The sequence below is a fragment of the Mesoplodon mirus genome (assembly GCF_964341445.2).
Source record: "Mesoplodon mirus genome assembly, chromosome: 5".
NCBI lineage: Eukaryota > Metazoa > Chordata > Mammalia > Artiodactyla > Ziphiidae > Mesoplodon > Mesoplodon mirus.
The window spans coordinates 85,922,898-85,950,817 of record NC_138980.1 but is presented as its reverse complement, the minus strand read 5'-3'; the positions used below and the strand labels follow the sequence as shown (position 1 = coordinate 85,950,817).

The 27,920-nt window shown below is 38.4% G+C and overlaps 1 protein-coding gene across 5 annotated transcripts in view; it reads left to right on the top strand.

The window, feature by feature from the left end:
• Nucleotides 1–27,193, top strand: part of HSD17B4 (hydroxysteroid 17-beta dehydrogenase 4) — a 111,019-nt gene extending 83,826 nt beyond the window's left edge. For 3 of the 5 annotated variants that reach the window (XR_014294057.1, XM_082621193.1, XM_082621192.1), the window contains one exon: nt 6,583–6,940. Coding sequence is in view for 4 of the 5 variants with exons in the window: in XM_082621193.1 (XP_082477319.1) it covers nt 6,583–6,672 (90 nt within the window). In the remaining variant the exon portion in view is untranslated. Of the gene's footprint in view, nt 1–6,582; nt 6,941–22,268; nt 22,373–27,099 lie in introns of those variants that run through there. The other 2 variants (XM_082621190.1, XM_082621191.1) reach the window with 2 other exon arrangements.
• The last annotated feature ends 727 nt before the right edge of the window (nt 27,194–27,920 follow it).

The window sequence follows — 27,920 nt, the reverse complement described above, 5'->3', positions numbered from 1 at the left end:
TATATAATTGCTAGGAATATCAGACCTTTGGGGGGGGACTGGATTATTCAGTGAATGGTACTGGGCAGTTGCATAGGAAATGGTAGTGCTTTATGTCATTCCATATACCTTAATCAGTACCATACAGGATGGAATTAAATGTAAAAAAATTAAAGCAGAAGCAAAACTTGATGAAAACCTAGGTGTTTATTATTCTTAGTGACAGTCCTTAGAGAAGTTCTAACTTAATATTAGGGGTTTTCTAAACTCATTTGGCTCAATTACGTTCTGCCTCACCTCAGTGCTTTCTGTCATCACTATTCTTCAGTTATCAAAGACCTTATATCCCAGGGTACAGTCTCTGTCTCTCTCTGTCTCTCTCTGTCTCTCTGTCTCTCTGTCTGCATCAACTCTTGTCAACCTTGATGGCTTCCTTCAGGATTTGTAAAAGTGACTTCTCTAACAGATGACTCTTAGTTTATTGATATTATTTCTAATTATCTTTTACTCTATTCTACATCAGCTTTTGTCTTTATTGGGAGCATAATACGTACAACTTCTAGTATCTGTTACAAAACATCACCATTTTCCAACACCATCACCTACAGTTTCATTAACTTGTTTTGTTATTCCTGCTACTGCTGTTGAGCTTCACAGAGACCTCCGGTTTGTTGACAACACCACTTTCTATCCATCAGCTCCCTTCTGTCTTCTCTTCTTGTTCAGCTTAGAGTCCATGGTCCATCGGAGTATCTCCCTTGAAAATACCCTCATCTCCCTTGTACCTCTCTCATCTTATTTGCCTGGAAAACTCCACTCTATTTTAACCCTACTCTCTGCCATCTTTGCATCTGTACCTGAATAGATGAAGACGCCAGGAGAAAAGCCATACAACTAGACAAATTGGCTTCCCTTTAAAATTTTGATTACAGGTCTCAAATAGTCTCTACACACTGTCTAGCAATCTTACTGTGATTTTCCACTAAGCCTCTATTCCTGTTGTGTGAGATGAGTATTTCATACCTGTCTTCTCAAAACTCCCCCATGCCTACCTCTCTTTCATTTTCAGCTGATGATCTTTCTCATGTTCTTTGGGAGAAAAAAAAGACTTTCAAATGAAAATATTCACTTTCCCATCACCAGATCTATTTTGTCAGCATCTGCACCTGTCTTCTTTTCTTCCTATACATTACATTGAAGGAAGTCTCCCTCTTCCTGTCAAAGACTTCTTCACTTCTCATCCAGGTATCTATCTACTCAAAGTCATTGCTTCTTCTCCTTTCCACTTTTTTCTGCACCATTCTCTCCCATTCTACTACATAATTGTCCCACAGCATAGAGGCAAGCTAATATCTTGATTTTAAAGCAAACACTCTGTTGATATCAGATCCCCATCCAGCATGCCATATCATTTCTCTGTTCCTTTTCACAAAAGAATTGTCTAAACCAGCACTGTTGAATAGACATATAATGTGAGTCACATAAGTAATTAAAAACTTTCTAGTTGCCACATTAAAAAAAGGTTAAGAATAAACTCAAAATGGCTTAAAGACTTGAACATAAGCCGTGACACCATAAAACTCCTAGGAGAGATCATGGGCAAAACATTCTCGGACATAAATTGTTCCAATGTTTTCTTAGGTCAGTCTCCCAAGACAATAGAAATAAAACCAAAAATAAACAAATGGGACCTAATCAAACTTACAAGCTTTTGTACAGCAAAGGAAACCATAAACAAAACAAAAAGGCAACCTACAGAATGGGAGAAAATATTTGCAAATGATGCAAAAGACAAGGACTTAATTTCCAAAATATGCAAAAAGCTCATACAACTCAACAACAGAAAACAAACAACCCAATGGAAAAATGGGCAGAGACCTAAATAGACAGTTCTTCAAAGAAGAAATACAGATGTCCAACAGGCACATGAAAAGGTGCTCCACATATTGCGAACTATTAGGGAAATGTAAATCAAAGCTACAGTGAGATATCACCTCACACCAGTCAGAATGGCCGTCATTAAAAAGTCTATAAATAACAAATGCTGGAGAGGGTGTGGAGAAAATAGAACCCTCCTACACTGTTGGTGGGAATGTTAGTTGGTGCAGCCACTGTGGAAAACAGTATGGAAGTTCCTTATAAAACTAAAAATAGAATTACCATATGATCCAGCAGTCGTGCTCCTGGGCATATATTCTGACAAAACTATAATTCAAAAAGATTCATGCACCCTTATGTTCATAGCAGCACTATTTACAATAGCCAAGACATGGAAGCAACCTAAATGTCCATTGACAAATGAATGGATAAAGAAGATGTGGTGTATACAATGCAATACTACTCAGCCATAAAAAAGAATGAAATAATGCATTTGCAGCAACATGGATGCAACTAGAGATTATCATACTAAGTGAAGTAAGTCAGAAAGAGAAAGAAAAATACCATATGATGTCACTTATATGTGGAATCTAAAATATGACACAAATGAACCTACCTATGAAATAGAAACAGAATCACGGACATAGAGAACAGACTGGTGGTTGCCAAGGGGGAGGGGGTTGGGGGAGGGATGGAGTGGGAGGTTGGGGTGAGCAGATGTGAGCTATTATATATAGAATGTATAAATAACAAGGTCCTACTATATAGCATAGAGAACTGTATTCAATATCCTATGATAAACCATAATGGAAAAGAATGTATAAAAAAAAGAATGTATATATATGTATAACTGAATCACTTTGCTGTACAGCAGAAATTAACACAACACTGTAAATCAACTATACTTTAATTAAAAAATCAAAATAAATTTAAAAAGCTTAAAAAGAAACAGGTAAAATTAATTTTACTATATTTTATTTAACCCAATACATTCAAATATTTTAACATGTAATCAATATTAAATATTAATGGGATATTTTATATCCTACTTTTAAAAAATCTTTCAAATCCAGTGTGTATTTTATACTTACAATACATCTCAGCCAGGGCTAATCATATTTCAAGTACTCAGTAGCCGCATGGGCTAGTGGCTACTTTAGTGGGCAGCAAAGGTTTAAACGTTCTGTCTTGACTGCTCATCTGCCTTCTCTTATCTGACTTCCACATCTGTTACTCCACTGATAATGTTTTTGTGAAGTTCTTGTGATGACCTATATTGCTAAATCCAGTAAATATTTCTCTATCTACATCTTTCTCAGCCTTTCAGTAGCATTCAACTCAGTTAACCACCAACTTCTTGAAATAATCTTATCCCTTGGCTTTCATGATACCTTATTCTCCTGTTTTGCTTTCTCCACCTTTGGCTCTTCCTAATCTCCTTTGGTGTCTTCCTCTTTTACCCCCAACTGTTGAGTTTTGGTGTTTCTCAGGGCTCATTTCAGGGCTCTTCTCTAACTAACACTCTTCTTAAATGAGTCCATCCATCCTGTGGTATTTAGAGCCGTCTACATGTTGACAACTTGCAGATTCAAATGTCTCACTCAGCATCTTCTCTGAGTTCCATAGTGGTATAACCAGCTCTTCACTTGTGTCTCTGATGGCACATCTTACTATGTCCAACTTACAACTTGTGATTTAGTTTTTTTCCCCCATTCTTTTTGTTTCCAGGAAATGGCACCATGGTCTATCTACCCAAATTAGTATGCTGAGTAATGTAAGAATTGTCTTGGCTTCTTTCTTCACCTCTGTATCCTTTCTATCCTTAATCCTGCTTGTTCTTTCTCCAGAACGTATCTTGAGTTCATTTTCTTCTCTTCGTCACTAGGGTTATCATCCTGATCCAAGCCTCCATCATCTCTCACCTGGCTTCCTGACTGGTCTTAGTGCTTTTAGTCTTGCTTTTCCACCAATCTGTTCTCCATACAGGAGCTGGGGTAATCTTTTAAAAATGTGAATCAGATTATAGGTCATTCCACCTGATAAAAACCTCCAAGATTTACTTTTACACTTGGGTAAAATCCAAACTACATATTATTATATTGTATGTGAAGTTTCCCTTGCTTATCTTCCCAGCTTCATCCTGCACGGCTTGCCTCATCACTTACAATGCTAATTCAATTTATGTTGCCTCTCCTCTTAGTCCCTTCCCATCAATTTTTACCACTTCAATGTCTATTTATTTGCCTTTTCTGGAATTTCTATTCCCATCTTTTTGCATGGCTGGCTTTGTTTCATCCAAAGTAGTTCCCTCCTATTATATTATCTAAGTAGCCTCCTTCATAGCATTTATAACAGGCTTTAATTACTTGGTTACATTTTACTTTTTGACTCCCCTACTGTAATGTTAGCTCCATGAGAACAGGGAGGGATGTCTCTTTCCTAGCATAGAATATTGCCTAGTGTACTGTAGATGCTCAATTAATACTTGAGTAGATTAAAGCAAGGATAGAAATAAGGAACATAAGCTCAATAGCAGTAGTTTAGGCTATGTAGAAATTAAAAACTTCTGCATGTCAGACTCCATAAGATATTCCATAAGCCTGGGGAAAAATAAAATAATGATACATAGTATATTGGTGTTAATAACCTATAAAAATTCTGGACAACACGAAGACCTCAATATAAAAAATGGGCAAACGACGTGAACCAGTAATTAATGAAAGAAATAGGTATGATTAACATACATGAGAAAAACTATTAATTTTTCCCAGTATCTAAAACATGCAAGTTAAAGCATGTCATTTTTGCCTCAGATTTTCAAAGATTAAGAAAACAGTATTATTAAGGTTGGGATAAGAGGATTCACATGTAGCTAGAAGGAATATTAATTTAACAGTCTTTCTGGAAAGTACTATGGCAGAGTTTCACTGACTTTCTTCCTTTATGGCCACTTACTGTCTCAGCACTTTTTGAGTGGCACTCCTAGGCCAAAAGAAATACCTAATGGTTCAGTTTATTAAGTAGTTATATCCAAACAAGAGTAGTTTTCATGTTGTGTTTGACCAATGTCACTGTGTTTCCTTCAAAAGTTTTAAATATTCTGTCGTGTCTGTTGGAGTTTGGTGTGGTGCCCCAGTGCACTGAGGTGCACAGTTTGAAAACTGTGGTGATATGGAAGCATGGTCAAGAAACTTATTTAAGAAATGCCATGATTTAGTAATTCCTCTTCTAGGAATCTATCCTAAGAAAACAGTTAGATAGGAACAAAGATTTATGTACACAATTCTTCCACTCAAATAACAACCATCAAATATTGGTATATCTACTTCAAGGATGTTGGTGTTTTTATTTTAGGTTGTAAGTCCCTCTCAGACTGTAGCACCTGGCAAGCCCATCTAAGAACTGACTCTGCAGGAGTCGCAGACCATCATTTCTGTAACTGCACAGTGAAAACTATCTTAGTTTTAAAATTCCAGTCTCTAGTTTGAATGCTTAGCACTTGAACCTGATTGAATGAAATTCTCCTGCATTATTTTTGGGATAAAAAGTTTAAGCAGTTTTTGCTTTTCCTCCAGTTGGTAAGGATTCGCTTCTGAAATTAAGTTGCTGCTAGTTAATAAGCAGGAGACATTATTAAGCAGAGAACACCCGTGTTTAGTCCTGGCCCACTTTTTGTTGGCTCTGTGGCCTTGAGTAGGTTTTTAAGCTTTTGAATTTCTTTTTTGCTGATATGCCCACTTCAGGTTGATGTCTGTGCTTCTCAAGTGATATTTTATTTGTGAGGCTGCTTTGTAATGTTACATGTACATGGATATTACTATTTTTTCAATCTAGCTAACAATCTAGAGACTTCTTTTTCACTTCATATTCCGTATGTTATTTTCTCAGTAAGCTATATTGTGTTTTATCATTTTTATTTTACTGATAGGGAACTTGACACGTGGGGGGAGAACTTGCACAGGTTTCTATTGTCAGGTCAGAAAAAAAGTGGTACAGGAGCTCTTAGTGTTTTGACATTATAGTCTTTTGCTTGGTAATAATGAGCTTAATAGCTCCTTCCACATGTTAAATGCTAAGCTAAGCACTTTTCACACTGTTTCATTTAACTCATACAACAAAGCTGCTATTTAGGTGCTGTTGTCATGCCCTTTATAGATAAGGAGGCCAGAGCTCAGAGAGGTTAAGTAGTTTGTCCAAGCTCACCTTGCATTTAGTGGCAGAGCCTAGATTTTAACCCAGGCATTCTGATGCTACAGCCCAGGATCTATTCACTACTTTGTTACACTATCTTATTTTGCCATTATATGGCCTTCTGTTTCATGAAGATATAATAAATATTTTAAATCTACTTTTGAAAGTTCTGAACTCAGTGTTTTTATTGTTAGTAATACAGTAAAGCCTTGTATTCATATGGTCTCAAATTCACATTTAAGAATATAGGCTAAAGCCAGAAGCATAGGTTGAAGCAGAATTCCCAGATCTGTCAATTCAGATAAATTATTCTATGGTTTTCTAAAATACACAAGGAGTCTTTATTTTTTCTTAGATATCTAAAAATATGGGTGTTATCTATAATCATTAAACTATCATTGCTAGATAAAAGTTGCCTTTGTTGTCCAGAGTTATTAACTCAATTGTATTCAGTCTAAGCAATGACCTTTTTAAAAAAGAAATACAATGTGACATGGTAAAGGTTGGTTCTGTCTTTCCCTTTCTCCTTTCCAGGCATTCTTTAGTGGCAGACTGAAGGCCAGAGGGAACATCATGTTGAGCCAGAAGCTTCAGATGATTCTTAAAGAATATGCCAAGCTCTGAAGGATATACTACGTTATTAATTACAATAGAAAAATTAAATACTCTCTTCAACTAAATATGCAGAAGTGATTCAGCAAAAATGGTCAAAATTAAGATACAGGGGAAATTGCTTAACATTTTCAGATTACAGATAACTTTTTAGATGTTCATTTTCTACTAATTTTTCATGTTATTACTTTTACAAGGAACTGTAAGCTGGCACATGATTATCCTTCTGTTCTTAGACCTAAGTCTTCATAATAAAAAAGTTTCACTCAAGTCCAATCTCTTTAGAATTGTGATGGCATTTATAAATTGTAAGGAAAATGAAATGAGTAGAGGCCACTTTGATGCCTTTTACAGTTTGTTTTGTTATTTTTCTCTTCTCTTTATTGATATCCCAATTTTAACATGAATTTTCATCTATTTATTCATTTTCATACTTTGCTATGAGAGATAGTGTTCTGCTTTAAGGCAAGATAAAGGTCTTTGTGTTTTCAAATAGTTTTCTTTCTTCTCCCTGCCCTTTTGCTGGAAATTCTTTACTTTCATATAATGCTTGGAAATCTACCAAATATATAACTTTCTTTTTTAAAAAATTTAACTGTAGTTGATTTACAATATTATGTTAGTTTCAGGCATACAGCTTCAGATTCTTTTCCCTTACAGGTTATTACAAGATATTGAATATAGTTCCCTGTGCTATACAGTAAATCCTTGTTGTTTATCTGTTTCATATATAGTGATATGTATATGTTAACCCTGTGCTCCTAATTTATCCCTCTCTCTCCCCTTTCCCCTTTGGTAACCATAAGTTTATTTTCTATGTCTGTGAGTCTGTTTCTGTTTTATAAATAAGTTGATTTGTATTATTTTTTTAGATTCTGCGTGTAAGTGATATTGTATAATATTGTCTTTCTCTGTCTGACTTACTTCTCTTGGTATGATAATTGCTAGGTCCATCCATGTTGCTGCAAATGGCAATATTTCATTCCTTTTTATGGCTGAGTAGTATTTCATTGTATATATATTCACATCTTCTTTGTCCGTTGATCTGTTGACGGACATTTAGGTTGTTTCCATGTCTTGGCTATTGTGAATAGTGCTGCTGTGAACATTAGGGTGCATGTATCTTTTCCAGTTAGAGTTTTCATCTTTTCTGGATATATGCCCAGGAATGGGATTGCTGGATCATATGGTAACTCTAGTTTTGGTTTTATAAGGAACCTCCATACTGTTTTCCATAGTGGCTGCACCAATTTACATTCTAACCATCCGTTTACAAGGGTTCCCTTTTCTCCACACCCTCTCCAGCATTTATTGTTTGTAGACTTTTTGATGATGGCCATTCTGACTGGTGTGAAGTGATACCTCATTGTAGTTTTAACTTGCATTTCTCTAATAACTAGTGATGTTGAGCATCTTTTCGTGTGCTTATTAGCCATCTGTATTTCTTCTTTGGAGAGCTGTCTCTTTAGGTCTTCTGCCCATTTTTCGATTGGGTTGTTTGTTTTTGTGTTGTTGAGTCGTATGAGCTGTTTGTATATTTTGAAAATTAAGCCCTTGTCCATCACATCATTTGCAAATATTTTCTCACAGTCTGTAGGTTGTCTTTTCATTTTGTTTATGGTTTCCTTTGCTGTGCAAAAGCATGTAAGTTTGATTAGGTCCCATTTTTTAATTTTTGCTTTTATCATAAATGGAGTTTTTATCATAAATGGATGTTGAATTTTGTCGAATGCTTTTCTGCATCTATTGAAATGATCATATGATTTTTATCCATACATTTTGTTAATGTTTGGTGTGTCACATTGACTGATTTGCAGATGTTGAACCATCCTTGAATCCCTGGGATAAATGCCACTCAATCATGGTTATAATCCTTTTATGTATCGTTACATTTGGTTTGCTAATGTTTTGTTGAGAATTTTTACATCTATGTTCATCAGTGATATTGGCCTGTAATTTTCCTGTGCCATTCTTGTCTGGTTTTGGTATCAGGGTAATATCGGCCTTGTAAAATGAGTTTGGAAAAGTTTCCTCCTCTTCTGATTTTGGAAGAGTTTGAGAAGGATTGGTATTAATTCTTCTTTGAATGTTTGGTAGAATTCACCTGTGAAGCTGTCTGGTCCTGGACTTTTGTTTGTTGGGATATTACTAGTTCAGTCTCCTTACCAGTAATTGGTCTCTTCAGGTTTTCTATTTCTTCATTATTCAGTCTTGGGACATTGTGCATTTCTAGGAATTTATTCATTTCTTCTAGGTTATCCTATTTATTGGTGGTATTCATAGTAGTCTCTTGTGATCCTTTTAATTTCTGTGATATCAATTGTAACATTTCCTCTTTCATTTCAGATTTTATTTGTTTGTGTTTTCTCTCTTTTTTCCTTGGTCAATCTAGGTAAAGGTTTTTTAAAGAACCAGCTCTTAGTTTCATTGATCTTTTCTGTAGATTTTTTAGTCTCTGTTTCCTTTATCTCTGCTCTAACACTTGCTATTTTCTCTCTTCTACTAACTTTGGACTTCATTTGTTCTTCCTTTTCTAGTTCCTCAAGGTGTGAAATTATGTTGTTTGAGACTTTTCTTGTTTCTTAAGATGGGCATTTATTTCTATGAATGTCCCTTTAAGAACTACTTTTACTGCATCGCATAAATTTAATTTAGGGTGATTCATTGTTATGCCAGTTGAATTTAAAAAAAAACAAATGGCAGTCTTTTAATGTTTGTCTTTTATAATTGTGCTTGGAACAGCTTAGTGTCCTTCCAAATAGAAATAGCATAGTAAAGTTAATCAAATGCCACTACATATTAATGAATGAAGTTGTTGAATATATACCCTAGGTGCTTAAAGCATATTAAGAAAGTGACCTTTTAATTACCTTACTAACCCATCTCTGTCAATCTTAATGGTCAGAGAGCTACTGGTGTCCAGATTTAATAGCTTCCTGTTAGTCCTCATGCTCCTTAACCTTTCTGTAATATTTAATATTACACCATATTGTGTACCATCATGTTGAGTACACCATCTTTTTTGTGTGTGTGTGGTACGCGGGCCTCTCACTGCTGTGGCCTCTCCCGTTGTGGAGCACAGGCTCCGGACGCGCAGGCTCAGCGGCCATGGCTCACGGGCCCAGCCACTCCGCGACATGTGGGATCTTCCCGGACCGGGGCACGAACCCGTGTCCCCTGCATCAGCAGGTGGACCCTCAATCACTCTGCCACCAGGGAAGCCTGCTCCATCCTTTTTAATTCTTTATTTCCCTTTTATTCTCCGGTGAGAAATATTTTACCTTCTTAAATGAACCTATGAGTTAATCTCCCTGACTTCTGCTTGTCTCTTTGGTAATTTCCTCTGTCTACCTGTCTTTACAGAATTTTTGATTGAGGTTTCAGCCCTCTCCACTTTTTGGTAGGTGTTTTCTTACTGGGTGATTTCATTTACTGCCTTATCTTCAACCATCACCTGAGTATTCATAACTGTGAGTCTATTATCTTCAACTCTGATCTTGCCATAATTCCATAGTTCCATGCACAGTGCCAAACGATTACTAGACTGTTGTCATATATAGTTGACCCTTGAACAATGTGGGTTTGAACTGCATGGCTCCACCCATACTTGGGTTTTTTTTTCAATAAATGCATACTACAGTACTATACCATTTGTATAGTTAGTTGAACCCACAGATATGGAACCACAGATATGGAGGGCTGAGGGCCCACTGTAAAGTTATATACGAATTTTTGAATGCATGGAGGGTTGGTGCCCTTAACCCCCTTATTCCCATTGTTCAAGGGTCAAGTGTAGTTACTGCAGATACATGTTTAAAATAAACATGTGATCTTCCTCTCCACTCCTAAATGTGCATCTTTTCTTATTTTGTCTTAGTTAAGAACATCACCTTTTGCTGAGTTAAACTAAGAAACCAGAGTTATCCTTGACTTTTCTCTTCCTCACACCCCATATCCAGTCCTTCACCAACTCTTATCACTTCTATTTCCTGAATATTTAAGGATTTTACTCTATGCCACTCCTACCCAAGTACTTGTACCCTAGTACCTCATACCTGATAGCTCATTTTAATGGCTTTCCAACTGCTTTCCAGTCTTTCATTACCACCCTCTTGCCACCCACTTCCCTGCAGCCTCCAGAGGTTAACACATCTGAACATGTGACTTCCCAACTTAGAAACCTGCGATGATTCCTACTTGGTCATCTTACTGTCAGACTGTTTAGCATGGTTCAAGTTTGCATCATTTGGGATTCTTTCAGTGGCAAGTAATAAAACCAATTTGGCATAAAACTTTTTCATATAACGGAAAAAAATCTAGATGGGTAGGACTGGCTTTGAAGGGGAATCATTGAATGAGTCAGTGTTATCCAGGCCATCTCTCTGCCCGCTTTATCCACAGGCTCCATGTGGTAACAACCCTGGCAGCTCCAAGTTATTCTCATTGTGGTCACAAGATGGCAGCCAAGAGGTACAGCCGCATAGTCGCATCTCAAATCAACCAGCAGAAGAGAGACCACTGGGTTCTCCCAAAAGCCCCAGTGAAGACCTTATCTGGTCTCACTAGCTGTTATTGATTATAAGCCAATCCCTGAACTCATCACTGTAGCTAGAGATTGTGGGTGTGCTGATTGGCCTGCATCTATCAGGGTCTGTACATGTAGCAAAGGATAGTGTGTTGGGGACCCCCAAGGCTTTCCCCGGATTTGGTGATTTGTCAGGAGGACCACAGAACTCACCATATAGTCATACTTGCGACTTATGATTTTGATTTATTATATCAAAATATACAAAGCAAAATCAGAAAAGGCAAAAGCGTGCATGAATAAGTCCAGAGGAAATCAGGTAAAAGCTTCCAAGAGTTCTTTCCCTGTGGAGTCATCCAGGACATGCCTAATTTTCCCAGCATCAAATCATGACGGCATGTGAAATGTCTACCAAGACTCAGTGTCTGAGCTTTTCATCAGGAGGCTGGTCACATAGGTGTCTTCCTGCCAGAGTGCATACCAAAATTCCAGACTTCTAAAAGGAAAGAGGGTATTTAGCATCAACCACATTGTGCAGTTTGTGCACCGGGAACCACTCTTCTCAGTGAGGGAACATTGGGAAACTTCTCAAAATTTTAAGTTCCCACATGTCAGCGAAGGGCCAGCCTTGCAGGCGAACCTTTTTAAGGACAGCAGTCTCAGGCCTGACATGGTAACTCTTCTGCACTGATAGGATCAGCCCCAGCCAGACCACAAGGCCTGAGGGTGAATCGGGTATGATACCAGAGGAAGTTTAGAGTATGGAGAGCCAAATCTCAACAGTCTACCCTAGGGTTTCTTTGCCTTTTCACCGCATCACCTGGCAAAGTCCTCCGTATCCTTAAGCCTCCCCAGTGTGTTCCCTGTGCGAAGCTCTTCGTAACCCACACTAGTAGAACAGCCTCTGTTTGCTCCTCACAGGGCTCTGTGTGTGTATTTTAAAGCAAACCAACTGAGAAAGCTGAATTCTATGTTGGAGAGAAATAGATTTGAGTAATAATCTATTTAATAAGAATACTACCCCAACATTAACTTTATCCTTTAAGTCAACAACTATTGCAGCAAAACTAAATGATAATCCAATGCCATGAAGAAATTCTGCTCAAAGTTAAGGAAAGTGATTTTCTGAAGAGCAGAAGGTTTTAGGTCAGTGTGGACTAAGCTGTTTAAGAGGGGAGAGGAAAGACAATAACCCATTTAAAACCCCATAAATAGGCAAAATAGAAAAACTGCAAGTGTCGACTAAAAACCTAGATGTATATTACATGTGTCTGCAGTATATTGGCTGAAGTTGCCTAGTAAGTGACATCCAGCTATCAGGGTTATCTTAGCTTAAAAAAATAAAAAGATATCTGAGGAGGTAAAATGTTGAGGCACTAAATTCAAAATTTGCTCATGGGAGAGCTGTTGATGGCCTCATCCAGAATCCCCGTCTTTTCGACCGTTTGGTTGCGTAACTTTTGAGTCCACAGCTGATTAAGAGTCAGAAAACAGAGAAGTAGAAAGCACTGCGAGTTGGGGCAGTGTTGGCCAGGGAAAGTGCTTTTTGTTTGTTTGTTTGTTTTTGTTTTTGTTTCTGTGGTACGCGGGCCTCTCACTGTTGTGGCCTCTCCCGTTGCGGAGCACACCAGACGCGCAGGCTCAGCGGCCATGGCTCACGGGCCCAGCTGCTCTGCAGCATGTGGGATCCTCCCAGACTGGGGCACAAACCCGCGTCCCCTGCATCGGCAGGCGGACTCTCAACCACTGCGCCACCAGGGAAGCCCCAGGGGAAGTTTTTGAAGGCAGCATGAAAGAAGACATAATCACTTCAAGTGAGTTTTATGTGAAGGGAGATTGAACAGCTCTGTCTTCCTTAGTCTCTTTTGAAGTTACAAGCATGTCAGTAAAGAACAATGATGGGTTAAAGCAGCTGTCAGCAAACATTTGCTGTAAAGGGCTAGAGAGTAGTATTCTAGGCTTTGTAGGCCACATATGGTCTCTGTAGCATCTTCTTTTTCTTAAAACAGCTTTGTAAAAAAAATGTAAAAACCTGTCCAAAAACAGGCCAGGGTTGCAGGGGGCAGGGGCGGTGGATATGGCCTTCAGGCATAGGTGCTGAGAGTGCCAGTTTAGAAAACAAAATATTGAACTGTCACCTTTATTTGCTTTGAACAGTTATGAAAATAGGAATTCATATGAATTATGAAAGTGTGAAAGGCCCTCTCCCACTCCCACACCCAGGCAGGCAGAACCACACAGCACATGCACTGGCTGTGCCCCCACCAGCCACGTGATGCATTCCCTGTGTTGGCGAGTGGCACCAACATCCACTCAGTTTTCCAAACCAGCAACTCCAGTATCCCCTTGATCTTCCCTTTTCACCTCCATCAACGTTCACGAACCGCTACCCTCGATTTAAACATGACTGTTTTAGACACTTCAATTCTTCTGAACTGTTTTCTTAGACAAAGCTTTTAGGGGTAGGATTATTGGGTCAGAGGGTGAGAGCAGCTTGTGACAGTCCTATACAGCCAAGAAGTTTCATTTGTGCTTATCCCACTTTGGGAGGTGAGGAGAGGAGAGCAAACACGTCAGCACATTTATGAATGGCGAGTTCTGTCATAAAAAACAAAAGTCTTATACAAAAAGCCTTATACAAGTCAATGCCTGCGGACTGCAACAGTCCCTCAGTTCCCAATGTGACTAAATCTTGTATCGCCTAGCAAGAGAAAGCAATGGAAGCAATATGACTTAGACCTCTGATTCAAATGAGGTGTCTGTGGAAGTAAAGTAGGCAGGAAGTGCGTACTGCTGTGTGCAGGTGCTGGACCAGGAGAAGCAGGCCCCTGCGTCTGATTGGGAGCCCGTCATCATCCGAAGATACAGTCCTGTTCACAGACTGTATCACAAGAAGGTGGGTAGTACTGTGTGTTTCAACGATGTGACTCTTTTGCCTTTCTGAATAATCAACTGAAATTGGGGTTCCGTGGCAACCAAGCCTCAGTCCAGAGTGAGCCATCACTTTGGCCCATGTCCCAAGGGAGGACACCTGGGCAGTAATAGTATTTCACCTTAGATTTCAGATTGGGAGATTAGAGAGAGGGGCTTTTGGTAACACTACCTTCTGGCCCACTGTCCCCTGCAAAAATAGACCTGTCTTCTTTTTCCTCTGCCTGGTAAAGAGTACTGAAGTTTATTGGCCTGTGGAGGTGAGTTAAGACAGATTGGAATAAACCATTTCCCCTCACTCTTCACCTTTCAGCCTAATGTGTGAGCTATTCCAGATACATGGTTTTTGCTACATGTAACCGTACTGATTCCCAAATAACAATTTTCAAGCCCACCAATGGATAGTCAGTTAATGACTGTTTACTGAACTCCTAGTGTGCACTGGGCATTAAAGATTTAGATGGGAATAAGGAAGAGAGAATATCTGATCTTAAGCAGCTCATTGCATGAGTGAATCCAATTTTATCATTACTTCTTAAGGATTATTATTAAAAGGAATTCTTACTCTTTAGCAGATGTTCAGTGGTTTCTCTGGTTTGATTTAAATTGTGTTTTTAAATTAATTAGAGAATGAACATTTCCCCATCAGTTGTTTAAGGAGTGTGTATTTCTCCACGTGTGAATTGTCAGTTTCTATTATTTAGAGTTGAGAATCAAAAAAAAAAAAAATACATTTGACAGATGGCAGTGAAACTCCGAGAAGTTGATGAGTTGTCTCAGGTCATACTGGGACAGATGTAAGAGTCAGACCAAGAAACAAACTCACCATCTCCTAGTTTGTGTTTGTTCTACTATGCATTCCAAGCAGTATCTCTAAACATATCTTTCCATCCTATCTTTTAAGGTAATATGATTTGTCTTAAAATAGACTCCTTAATTAAGGAGATTGGGGCTCTGAGAAGTGCTGTGTCTATAAAGCTAGCAGTACTTTGCTCTGTAACTTTGGAATTATAGAAAATTCTCTAACTAAGGGTGACATAAGAGAAGGCTGGGTATTGTATAATTAATTGGACCAGAGAGGCCAATCTTTGGCATTCTTTATTTCTAATTCTTGCAGAGTTGAAAATATGCTTCTCACTTATACCTTATACCTCCTTTCTTTGTGTGTTAAAGTTTCATTCCCTAAGTGCCTTTTTACAGAACCTTAGAGACTCATCTCTTCTGGACCTCCACCCCTCCTCCAATATCCAAACCAATATTCTTTGTATTTTTCTGATAAAATCTTGTAGTTGACAAAATCAAGTTCTTTCTTGAGTTAATTAGGCTTACATCTATAACTATTATAAAAGAGTAATACTTAGAGGCCTAAGACATGGTCTGTTAACTCCAATTTCTATACAGTAGCTCATCTTTATCTTCTTTGTATATCTTAAAAGTAAAATTATTACTATTGTAAACATACTGAATTGCTGTAGAACTATGACTTTATCACACAGCCATTTAAAAAAAATCCCAAGTTACAAATCTCCAAAATTAAGTTAATTAAAGTGTTTAGTTGATTTTCATTTCATAAATTCAGTGAAAAATAGCTTAATTGCTTATTCAATAATTAGACTACAACAGAAAATATTGAAATTTCATATTCTTTGTAAAGGCATTGAATTTTGTAAATTGTGTTCACTTTAACTCACCTGAAAATCAGTTCGGGACATAGGAAAGCAAATGAAAACTTCAGAAGTTTTTTAAAATTTACTTTATTGAAGTATAGTTGATTTACAATGTTGTGTTAATTTCTGCTGTATAGCAAAGTGATTCAGTTATTCATATATATACGTTCTTTTTCATATTCTTTCCCATTATGGTTTATCACAGGGTACTGAATATCCTTCCCTGTGCTATACAGTAGGACCTTGTTGTTTATCCATCCCATATATACTAGCTTGCATCTACTAATCCCAAACTCCCAATCCATCCCTCCCCGCCCACCTTCCCCTTGGCTACCACAAGTCTGTTCTCTATGAAAAACTTCAGAAATTATGATAATCAAATGGGTCTGCTTTCATACTCAATTTCACTTTTATATGTCAAAGATTGAGTTTCATCATGATATTTTATTCTAAGGAGAACGTTAGAAAGTTATCTGATGTAATAATGCATTGATTGGTGTAGTTGAAATAAAGAGATTATCTGTTGCTAAAATGGGTTAACTAACATCACAACTCAGGAATATATGCAGGCAACTAGTAATAGCTCCCTAGTTTTATGAGCCCCCTTACATACCTAGGCTTAATTTTATTCCCTTTCTGACTTGAAACAGCCAATGACAAGAAAGGGAATAGTTGCCCTTGGGTGAAAACTCAAGTTCATTTGCTGCTGGTAACTTGCATGAAAACCGGGCAAGCATTCTCTAGGCTGGTTTCCTAGTTGTTAAGAGCTTGAACTAGGTCGTCACCAGAAGGTCTTCTGGTTTCAAGATTTTAGGAGTCTATAAACATTAAAGTTCCAATCTTCCTTTGAAACCAGTTATTTCACTATATCAAGTAGGAATAATACTGTATATAGATGTCCAATGAAAACCAGTGATGAAAAAAGAGAATTGGCATAGTCAAAATGTCAGCAGCCTTGGTGGAAAAAAAGTGGTGGGGGCCCAGGTTTTTCAGCCTCTTTGGTCCCCTTTCATTTAATATTTAATTCAAAGAGTCTCCATCCTGCTTACAATGCGAACTCCCATGCCCCTACCAACATGTCCAAGTATTCTTGGGGAGGGGAGCAGTGGTTAACAGTTTTTCTAGTCATCTTTTGATATAATTTTCTGACTCCATTGAATTAGCAGTCTCTCATCTCTCCTTATTCAGTTATTCCCTTCTTTTATCATTGCATTGAATCTAAATGCGGAACAGCATTCATTTTTGCTCATATTTTATCCCAAACCATCTACACAAGGTAGTTATGTGTACTAGACCAGGACTGAAGCATTAGAATTAACACAGAGGGTTTACCTCACAGCTTAGCCCAGTAGGCTACTTGTGGAATATACTAGATGCTCTGGTTCTTAGTAGTGCCTTTGCCACTCCCACTGTTGAAAAGCCCCAAATAGGCTGACTCCTCTCACATCTGCCTTCCTTACCTCCCACATCTCCATGCTTAATAAAACAAATATACCTAGCAGTTTAGCTCTGTTTCTCAACCAGGCCATTGGAGCTCTTTTCACAGCTAGGGAGGATTTCAGCGTATATGCCTAAACAAAGATAATTCTTTCTCTAAAAGGAATTCTGCCTCTCCCTTACAAGTATTTTTTCCTTCGGGGCAAAGTAGGATGGCAAGTTAGGGAGAAGTGAGTAGGGAAACTTGGAGGCAGCTTGGGAAGAGGATGCTGGGAAAGGGAACTAACACCTCTGAGTTGCCCACCAGCTGCAGGACCCAGTGCCAAGGGTTTTACAAGTATTATCCCAGCTAATCATCATGACAAGCCTACGAAGTAGATAATATCATCATCCCTATTATAAAGACAAGGAGACAGGTTTGGGGAGGTTCAATAACTTGCTCAACAGTATATAGCTAAGTGGCAGATCTGGGATTTGGATACAGGCAACCTTTGTAAATCACTATGAAATGCTGCTGCCTTATCCATTTTGCTGGCGCCCCACGTACATGATTGCATTCTATTCCTGTGAGTTATGTGCAACTTTCATCATTTTTTCCAAAGAGTAAACTTTCCCAAAGTCACAGAGTTAGGATTTAGTGGTGCCAGGAATCAAACCCAGCTCACGTCACTAATCTCCTAAGTCTGTGTGGCATGTTGCCTTGATGGGCTTTCCATTTAAAATATTGATATACCTATACTTTTCCTTGGGTTTGACAAGGAGAATTTATAATGATCCCATTAAAATTTTGCCAGGTTTTATAGTAAACAGCACAGAGTTGATGCCTAAGGACATTTATTTTCAAGGTTTACAGTGTGAGCAATAGAAAGAATAGGAGAAAGTGCATCAAAGAAGATTAAAGAAAACACTTTCAGATAGTAAAAATACCATTGGGCAAGAAATACACACACTTAGGATTGTCAGGTATGGGTATTGTTCTAATTTTGGAATTCCAAACCCATGGATTCTGGTAAGAAACATTTTACCGGGTACTTCAACTTGTCAAAAATAAGCGAACTGGCAAGTATGAAGATATGCAGTCATTTATGTTAAACATTGCAGTGAAAATACTGAATTTTCATTGTCTTTTAAAATTACTGTGCCCACAGAAACCTTTTACACATAAAAATTATGGAAATGGTAATAGGGATGTTGAGTCTGTTTTTAAAAACGAGCTTAATAGAGAAATTAAGAGAATTTAAAATCAATAAAACGAAACATCAGTCAATATCCATCCCACTGGATGCTTGAATTCCTTCTTTGATGTACCTGGCGGGTGTTTGTGTGGCCTTTTCTAGGTTACCTCTAGTGATAGAGAACTCTGTTTTTCCTAAGGCAGGGAGGGACTTCCTTAGGAAAACAGGCTGTGCTAAGTGTCACATAATTGAGTGTAATGATGAAATATGTTTTCTGGTATAATCTGTTGATTTTTGTTTTTGCTTAATGAAGCAGGAGAGATTAAATTTCTCCTGTAGAGTTGGTTCAAATTGTTTTCAACAAACTTATGGTTACTGAACGGGAAAGGGGTGTGGGGGAGAGGCATAAATTAGGAGGTTGGGATGAACATATACACCCCACTATATATAAAATAGATAACCAACAAGGACCTACTGTATAGCACAGGGAACTATACTCAATATTTTGTAATAACTTATAAGGGAAAAAGAATCTGAAAAAAAATAGATATATATGTATGTATAACTGAATCACTGTGCTGTACACCTGAAACCAATACAACATTGTAAATTAACTATATTTCAATTGAAAAAAAAAAGATACATTGTACAACACAGAGAATATAATCAGTATTTTGTAGTAACTGTAAATAGAAAGTAACCTTTAAAAATTGTATAAAAATTTAAAAATTAAAAAAAAATTTCACAAGAACTAATAAAAATACGTACATAAATACATAAAATCAAGCCACCTCCCCCCAAAAAACCCCCACAAACAAATCCTTTCAAAAGGGAGGGAACATGAACTAAGGGGAACAATGTTAGCCTTGGGGTCAGGAGGCCAATCCCAATTTCACACAATGGTGGGTCTGAGAGCCAGTCCTGTGATTCCTGAGCATCCCTCCTCTTGACTGTTTCCTTGGTGCATCTCTTGGGGTTGTTTTAAGAGTTAGATGAAAATGAATATGAAATATGTTTTCTAAAATAGATCTTTATTGGAGTATAATTGCTTCACAATACTGTGTTAGTTTCTGTTGTACACCAAAATGAATCAGCCATATGCATACATATGTCCCCATATCCCCTTCCTCTTGAGCCTCCCTCCCACCCTCCCTATCCCACCCCTCTAGGTCATGGCAATGTACCGAGCTGATCTCCCTATGCTATGCTGCTGCTTCCCACTAGCTAACTGTGAAATATGTTTTAATAAGACCACTTTATAGTTCTGTGTTTTATGAGTCATTAAATTGGGAGAGACAATGCTCTAAATGTAGTCAGATGAGTGTAGAGTTCAGTGATGCAGGCGCTTTGCTTACTTATACAGGGGTTGTCAGGGCCTGGAGCACTTGCAGGCAAGAGTTTGTCTGTGTGGGGTGTGGGGTGGGTCCTGGTTATCAAAGATCTGATGCCAGGAAAGGGAGCATGTGTTCCAGTCTACCTGCAGACGGGTCAGATCTTCCTTTCGGGTAGGAGATGCTCCCAGCTTCCCTTCCCTGAAGCTCTCTGTCCCAGATTCATTCCATCAGCCCCTGGGGACCTCCTACAACATATTGGCTGGTTCCCTTGAGGGCTGAGGTCCTGATCTGATTTCAGCAGGTTTATCATGGCTATGGGACCCTACCCGGCTCTGTTCACTTTTCCTAGGGTGAGACTTTACTCCTCATCTGATGGTGAAGGGCCTGCCCTTATGGGGCAGATTTCTGGGACTCACCCATTACCCATCCGCTTTCTATCATTGCTAGCTTAGTTGTCTCAACTGTATCTTCTATGTTTCGGGTTGGATTCACCTAATACCAACCATTTCCCAAACATGCCTCTGTTTTCTAAACTTCTGAGACAGTATGTCTTAGACCTGTGGTTTTCAAAATATGGTCTCTGCAGGCTCTTCAATAAGTGGTGCTGGGAAAACTGGACAGCTACATGTAAAAGAATGAAATTAGAACACTCCCTAACACCGTACACAAAAATAAACTCAAAATGCATTAAAGACCTAAATGTAAAACCGGATACTATAAAACTCTTAGAGGAAAACAGGAAGAACACTCTTTGACATAAATCACAGCAAGATGTTTTTGACCCACCTCCTAGAGTAATGGAAATAAAAACAAAAATGAACAAATGCGACTTAATGAAACGTAAAAGCTTTTGCACAGCAAAGGAAACCATAAACAAGACAGCCCTCAGAATGGGAGAAAATATTTGCTAACTAAGCAACCGACAAGGGATTAATCTCCAAAATATACAAACAGCTCATGCAGCTCAATATCAAAAAAACAAACAACCCAATCCAAAAATGGGCAGAAGACCTAAATAGACATTTCTCCAAAGAAGACATACAGATGGCCAACAAATGCATGAAAAGATGCTCAACATCACTAATCATTAGAGAAATGCAAATCAAAACTACAATGAGGTATCACCTCACACCAGTTAGAATGAGCATCATCAGAAAATCTAGAAACAACAAATCCTGGAGAGGGTGTGGAGAAAAGGGAACCCTTTTGCACTGTTGGTGGGAATGTAAATTGATACATCCACTATGGAGAACAGTATGGAGCTTCCTCAAAAAACTAAAAATAGAATTACCATGTGACCCAGCAACCCCATTACTGGGCATATACCCTGAGAAAACCATAATTCAAAAAGAGTCATGTACCACAATGTTCATTGCAGCTCTATTTACAATAGCCAGGTCATGGAAGCAACCTAAATGCCCATTGACAGACAAATGGATAAAGATGTGGTACATATATACAATGGAATATTACTCAGCCATAAAAAGGAACAAAATTGGGTCATTTGTAGAGATGTGGATGGACCTAGAGACTGTCATACAGAGTGAAGTAAGTCAGAAAGAGAAAAACAAATATCGTATATTGACGTATATATGTGGAATCTAGAAAAATGGTACAGATGAACTGGTTTGCAAGGCAGAAATAAAGACACAGATGTAGAGAACAAATGTATGGACCCCAAGGGGGAAATGGGGGTGGTGGGATGAATTGGGAGATTGGGATTGACATATATACACAAATATGTATGAAATAGGTAACTAATGAGAACCTGCTGTATAGCACAGGGAACTCCACTTCGCTGTACAGTAGAAACTAACACAACATTGTAAAACAACTATACCCCAATTAAAAACAAACAAAAAACAAACAAAAAAACTAAAAGTAAAAAAAATAAAAACAAAATATGGTCTCTGGACCAGCAGTATTAGTATCTCCTGGGAATTTGTTAGAGAGGCAAGTTTTGGGGCCCAACTTCAGACCTACTGTATCGGAAACTCTCAGGACAGGGTCTCGCAATCTCCCTCCAGGGGATTCTGATACACATTACTGTTTGCTCACCCCGTCCTGGACTGTCTGGTTGGCCTCCGTGAAGGCAGATTAGGCCACTTCATCTCCCCCTCCTCCCTGTACTAGTCCGAGAGTAGAATTTCTGCCTGGGGTCAGGTTTCACTCTATCTCTACCATCCTGTTGCTCAAATCCATCAAAAGCATCATGATTATTTCTACATATAAATAGTCCAGGTTAAGTAAGATTACCATGGGAGCATAACGAGCCACATATTCTGGTGCTGTGATTTACAGATATCCATCCTGACCTGAACTAACTGGGTACTAATTCTGCAATGGCAGACAACATACAATTTTTTAAAAAACAAAAGAAATGCCACAGGAGGGAGTGGTGGGGATGGTGGAGGAGCTCAAGTGTTTGAAGTTGGCTAGGATATTACCCTATATCACACTCAGGATAACTTCCCTGTACTTCCTTTTTCTCTCCTCTTATTTTTTCCTTCTGTTCTAGTTCTGATTTTCTTTCTTACAGGAACAGATGAGTAGTTTGACTACTAGCTAATGAAAAGAAGAGAGCATTACCTTATTTATAGACTTTGGGCATTACTACCTAGTGGCTTAAATGTGAAAGCTGAGGTATGTCTTCATGATTGCTACTTAATTTTCTCAGGAATAACTAAGTGGGAGCTACAACATCTTTGTTTAGCAGCTATGGTTTTCATTAAGTTTAATTAAGTCTCCCAGAAGCTTTAAATTTAGGGTAACCTCAAAATTCTGGTGGCTTCTGCTAAGTATAATTATATTCCCTTTACAGCTGCCATGGTTTGGGAAAGCTGGCCTGTCAGACTTAAAAGTCTTTAACAAGTTCACCAGTATTTTGGTTTCAGAGAGTCCATTTCCAAGCTCAGCCCTCCCTTCCCTCTCTCCTTTCCTCCCTCCCTCACTCCCTCTTTCTTTCTTCCCCTTTTTGCAGAAGGCTGTGGCTAATGTGAACTTAACAACAGCTGCTCAGTTATGCTTACAACCTCAGTAATGAGTTGAGGTCAACATTTCCGAGGTTACTTTTGCCAGAAGGATTCTAAGACAGTCCTGGTTGACCACTGGGGTAAGTTGGCGTCCCTGAGTTCACTAGATTCTGTGTCCAAAGAACCAAGTGGACACAAGGCCTGGAGAGGATGAGAACAAGGGTCTGAGGCTGCCTTAATGGCAAACACTCACTGCCAGAGGGGAAGGAGACTTAAGTGCCTGGAGCTCCCCCTCACCTTCTGTTTAATCCTTTTTCCTTTGAAATAAGTACATCCTTTTAAAATCTAAATTTAGAAAGGACTGTGCAAATTTGCTGTGAAGGTAGTGCAGTAACATTGCAGAAAGCCTTTTGATGTAACCATCAGTGTTTTCCAAATGACAGACTGTGTCATGAGAAGGAATTTGCTCCAGGTCGGTTTTCTAAACCCTCACCTGTGCAGTCCTGCAAACTGAGGTGGGCATAGGGAGAAGGAGAAGGAAGAGGAGTTATTAAACAACTACAGTGTGCGAAACTGGTCCTCCAGGCTCCAAGATTTTCATATGAAAAGAGTTCTTCCTCAGAGGTCCCAGAACAATTGCATTTTCATACTGGTGCTGTAGTTTCATATCAGCGTTTTTCTCGCCTAGCTAAGAGTATAATGTATCATTGCAAAGGTAATGAGAGAAGGTTGTCAGGAGTTTGATGAAGTTCAAAATTTTTTTTGTACTCTTGGTACCAACTACACTTCCCTGGGTCTGAACGCAGATTATCCAGGTCAATTCTATTTCTTTCGAAGTAAACATTTTTCAAGTTGCAAGCAGATTCCTGTACTACTTGTGTGCATTCCATTTGATTCCAGCTGTAATCCTGGGCACATTTAATGACATGCATAATTGTTATGATGATCTGTTGTCACTGGGGATAAATATCAAGCAGTTGAATAAATTGCCTTAATTAGTATTGTTTTAATACAGCTAAACAAACCAAATGTTTTTAAGTTTCATTTCCCTTTGATAGTTGTTCAGTATCTATAATCATATTACTATAATCATTTTTTCTATATCATTAGTTTTCCTGCTATCCATACAAAATAAAAATATTTCTCTCCAGTTCAGGATTGAATATGGACTGGATGTTAGATGATATCAAGGAATTTTATCAAGGGTAGCAGTGGTGGTGTGCTTATGTAAGAAAATGTTCTTACGTTATAGAAATGCACACTGAATCATGTAGGACTGAAGTGATATGCTAGTTGATTATACTATTCTTTTGTGCATATTTGAACATTTTCATGATAAAAAGCTCATGGATTGGAAGAATTAATATTGTTAAAATGACCATACTATCCAAGGTAATCTACAGATTTGATGAAATCCCTATTAAAACACCACTGGCATTTTTCACATGACTGGAATAAATAATTCTAAATTTTGTATAGAAACACAAAAGACCCTGAATAGCCAAAACAATCTTAAGAAAAAAAGAACAAAACAAGAGGTATCATGCTCCCTGAGTTCAAGCTAAACTACAAAGCTTTAGTTATGAAAACAGTACTGCGCTGGCACAAACACAGGCACATAGATGAATGGAACAGAATGGAGAACCCAGAAATGAACTCACACTTATATGGGCAATTAATCTATGACAAAAGAGGCAAGAAGATAGAAAGGGGAAAAAGACAGCCTCTTCAATAAATGGTGTTGGGAAAACTGGACTACTTTCTCACACCTTATACAAAAATAAACTCAAAATGGATTAAAAACTTAAATGTAAGACCTAAAACAATAGAGCTCCTAGAAGAAAACTTAGGTATATGTTCTTTGACATTGGTCTTAGCAATATTTCTTTGGATATGTCTCCTCAGGCCAGGGAAACAAAAGCAGAAATAAACAAATGGGACTACATCAAACTAAAAAGCTTTTGTACAGTGAAGGAAACTATCAATAAAATGAAAAGACTGCCTATTGAATGGGAGAAGATATTTGCAAACGATAGATCCAATAAGGGGTTAATATCCAAAATATACAAAGAATTCATACAATTCAATATCTAAAAAACAAACCACCCAATTAAAAAAGGGGCGAGGACCTGAATAGAAATTTTTCCAAAGAAGACAAATAGATGGCCAACAGACACATGAAAAGATGCTCAACGTCACTAATCACCAAGGAAATGTAAATCAAAGCCACAATGAGATACCACCACCTCACACCTGCCAGAATGGCTATCAAAAAAACAACAAATAAAAACTGTTGGCGAGGATGTGGAGCAAAGTGAATCCTTGTGCACTGTTGGTGGGGATGGAAATCGGTGCAGCCACTATGGAAAAGAGTATGGAGTTTCCTCAGAAAAATAAAAATAAAAATACTGTATGATCCAGCATTTCCACTTCTAGGTAGTTATTCAAAGAAAATGAAAAATTAGTTCAAAAAGATGTATGTACTTCACTGTTCATTGTAGCATTATATACAATAGCCAAGTTATGGAAGCAACCTAAGTGCCCATGAATAGATGAATGGATAAAGAATATGTGATATATATATATATACACACACACACACACACACACAATGGAATATTACTCAGCCATAAAAAAGAATGAAATCTTGCTATTTGTGACAACATGGATGGACCTAGAGGGTATTATGCTAAGTGAAAAAAGTCCGACAGAGAAAGACAAATACTGTATGATTTCCCTTTATGTGAAACCTAAAAAACAAAACAAATGAACAAACATAGCAAAACAGGAACAGAATCATAGATACAGAGAACAAATGGGTGGTTGCCAGAGAGGAAGGAAGAAGGGGGATGAGAGAAAGAAGGAGATTAAGAAGTATGAACTTCCAGTTACAAAATAAATGAGTCATAAGTATGAAATGTTCAATGTGGGGAATATAGTCAATAGTAATGTAATATCTTTGTATGGTGACAGATGGCAACTAGACTTATTGTGGTGATCATTTTGAACGTATAGAAATATTGAATCACTATGTTGTGTAATGGGAACTAACATAGTGTCGTAGGTCAATAATACTTCAAACCCAAACAAGCTCATAGAACAAGAGATCAGATTTGTGGTTCCCAGAGGCGGGGGTAGGGAGAGGGGGCATCTGAAGGTGGTAACAAGGTACAAACTTCCAGTTATAAAATAAATAAGTGCTAGGGATGTAATGTTCAACATGATACATATGATTAACACTGCTGTATGTTATATATGAAAGTTGTTAAAGTAAACCCTAAGAGTTCTCATCACAAGGAAAAAAATGTTTCTTTTATTTTCTATCTATATGAGGCGATGGTTGTCACTAAACTTATTGTGGTAATAATTTCATGATGTAGAAGAGGCAGATCTTTACGCTGTACACCTTAAACTTAGATAGTGCTATATGTCAATTATATCTCAATAACATTGGAAGGAAAATAAAATTAGGCCCCTCATACACATGCACGCCATAATGCAAAGCTACCGCCTTTGATCCGCACACATAGAGTGATCCCGACCCCCTCTGCCCAGTTTGGAAAGATGAGCAAGGAAGTCTAGAAAATGCTAGGGTTACTCCGCAGTCCTTGTGACAACCAGAAACACCCCCATGTGTCCAAATGAGCCTAGGAGGCTGGCATCTGAGTACTTGGTGCAGGGCTGGGTGGGGTCAAAGGGTGGGAAAGGAAAGGAAACCCTCTGCATTCAGGCTGAGACTGCACGAGATATTCGTGCTGGGGAAAGAAGGGCTCCAGTCCCTGAGGCTGTGTTTCTGGGGCACTGCTGTCCTGTGGCTCTTGCCTCCTACCCATCACATTCCCCTCCATTTCCAGAAAGTGGTTCTTAGGTGCTCCCTACAAACTCCATCTACTTGCTGATGGCTAAAATCCCCGTAAGGCGAGAAAGCATTTCAATCTCTAACCCATGATAAGCTATATAAAAGTAAATACCTGGTTGAGATGAAGCATTGGCATTCATTTACCCTGAGGTCTCATCAGTCAACAAGTGTTAAGTGTTGAAATGAGAGCTTTTCCTAACGAGAGGGGAAGAAGGTGGTGAGGAAAGCGGAAGAGGCCGCTCCTGACTCATTCTGGTCTGTGTGTGGACTGACAAAGGCCTTTCTTGCTTCTGTGGCCTCTGGTGCCTGAGGTAGGGAAGACCCTGAGGGAAACCCCGAGGTGAGCTTTTGAAGCAAGAAGGCTTCCTGTTATATTTGGCCAATGGAAATCAATTTCATTGCTCTACAGTATGAGGTTTTCTTTTTTCCAAATGTGACAGGGGAAGAGGCCTTAGAGGTTCAGAGATGGCAAGTGTAAATTAGGGAGCTAAAACCAGACAATAGCAAGCATGGCTGACACGTGTTCTCCGTCTACTTAGGCGCTAGGATGGCCACATCGTTTTGGATATTGTAACAACTGAGTTTTCCTCGCGGACTCTGTTACATGGAGACTGGGCAGCACAAGTGAAACAGGTGATCTCTGATAACTAATACAGTGTGTTTTTACCTTGTATTAACAAGGTGCTTTTAAATCCTTGCTTTTTACCATAAATTAATTGTAGTTGTTAATATGCTTTGTCATTGTCTTAAATCATTGTGTTAGCTGTGAGAAGATCATTCAGAAAGGGTTTGTTTTTTGTTTTTTTGCTTTGATAACGATTACTCATGACTGCTCCCTGAACTATCTCACATACAGTATTAGACATAAGGTAATCAGTACATGATTTTGCTCCATGACCAAAAAAACAGTGCTTTGTGCAAACCTGCTTTGTGCCAGGGACTCTAATAGAGCCTAAGCTATGTTTTAAGTGTATTGTAAATGGCTTGGAGTGCAGAGGAATAAATTAAGATGACTGTAAGGGGATGTGAGTCCAGCCACATTCCCACCTTTCCTGCCCTTATGCTGTCTCTATTGCAGTCGTTAGTCTACTGAGGATGTGTTTTTACCTCTCAGAATTGTTCACAAGCTATTAAAGTGTTTGCAACCAGAGAGGCTAATACCAGATTGCCCCCTCCCTCTGAGTATGGAGAGATTTTAAAATGAAAAGGGACTTACTGACTTGCTAATAAGTGTTGAACTCTTAAAAGTGCTTTAGAGAAATCATGACCTCGTGAGCAGTTTGCATCTGCCTTCAGAAAAGGAGCTAAGTTTTTCCTTCACTGGGCTTTTATCCGAATCAGAAGATCAGTAACAGTAATG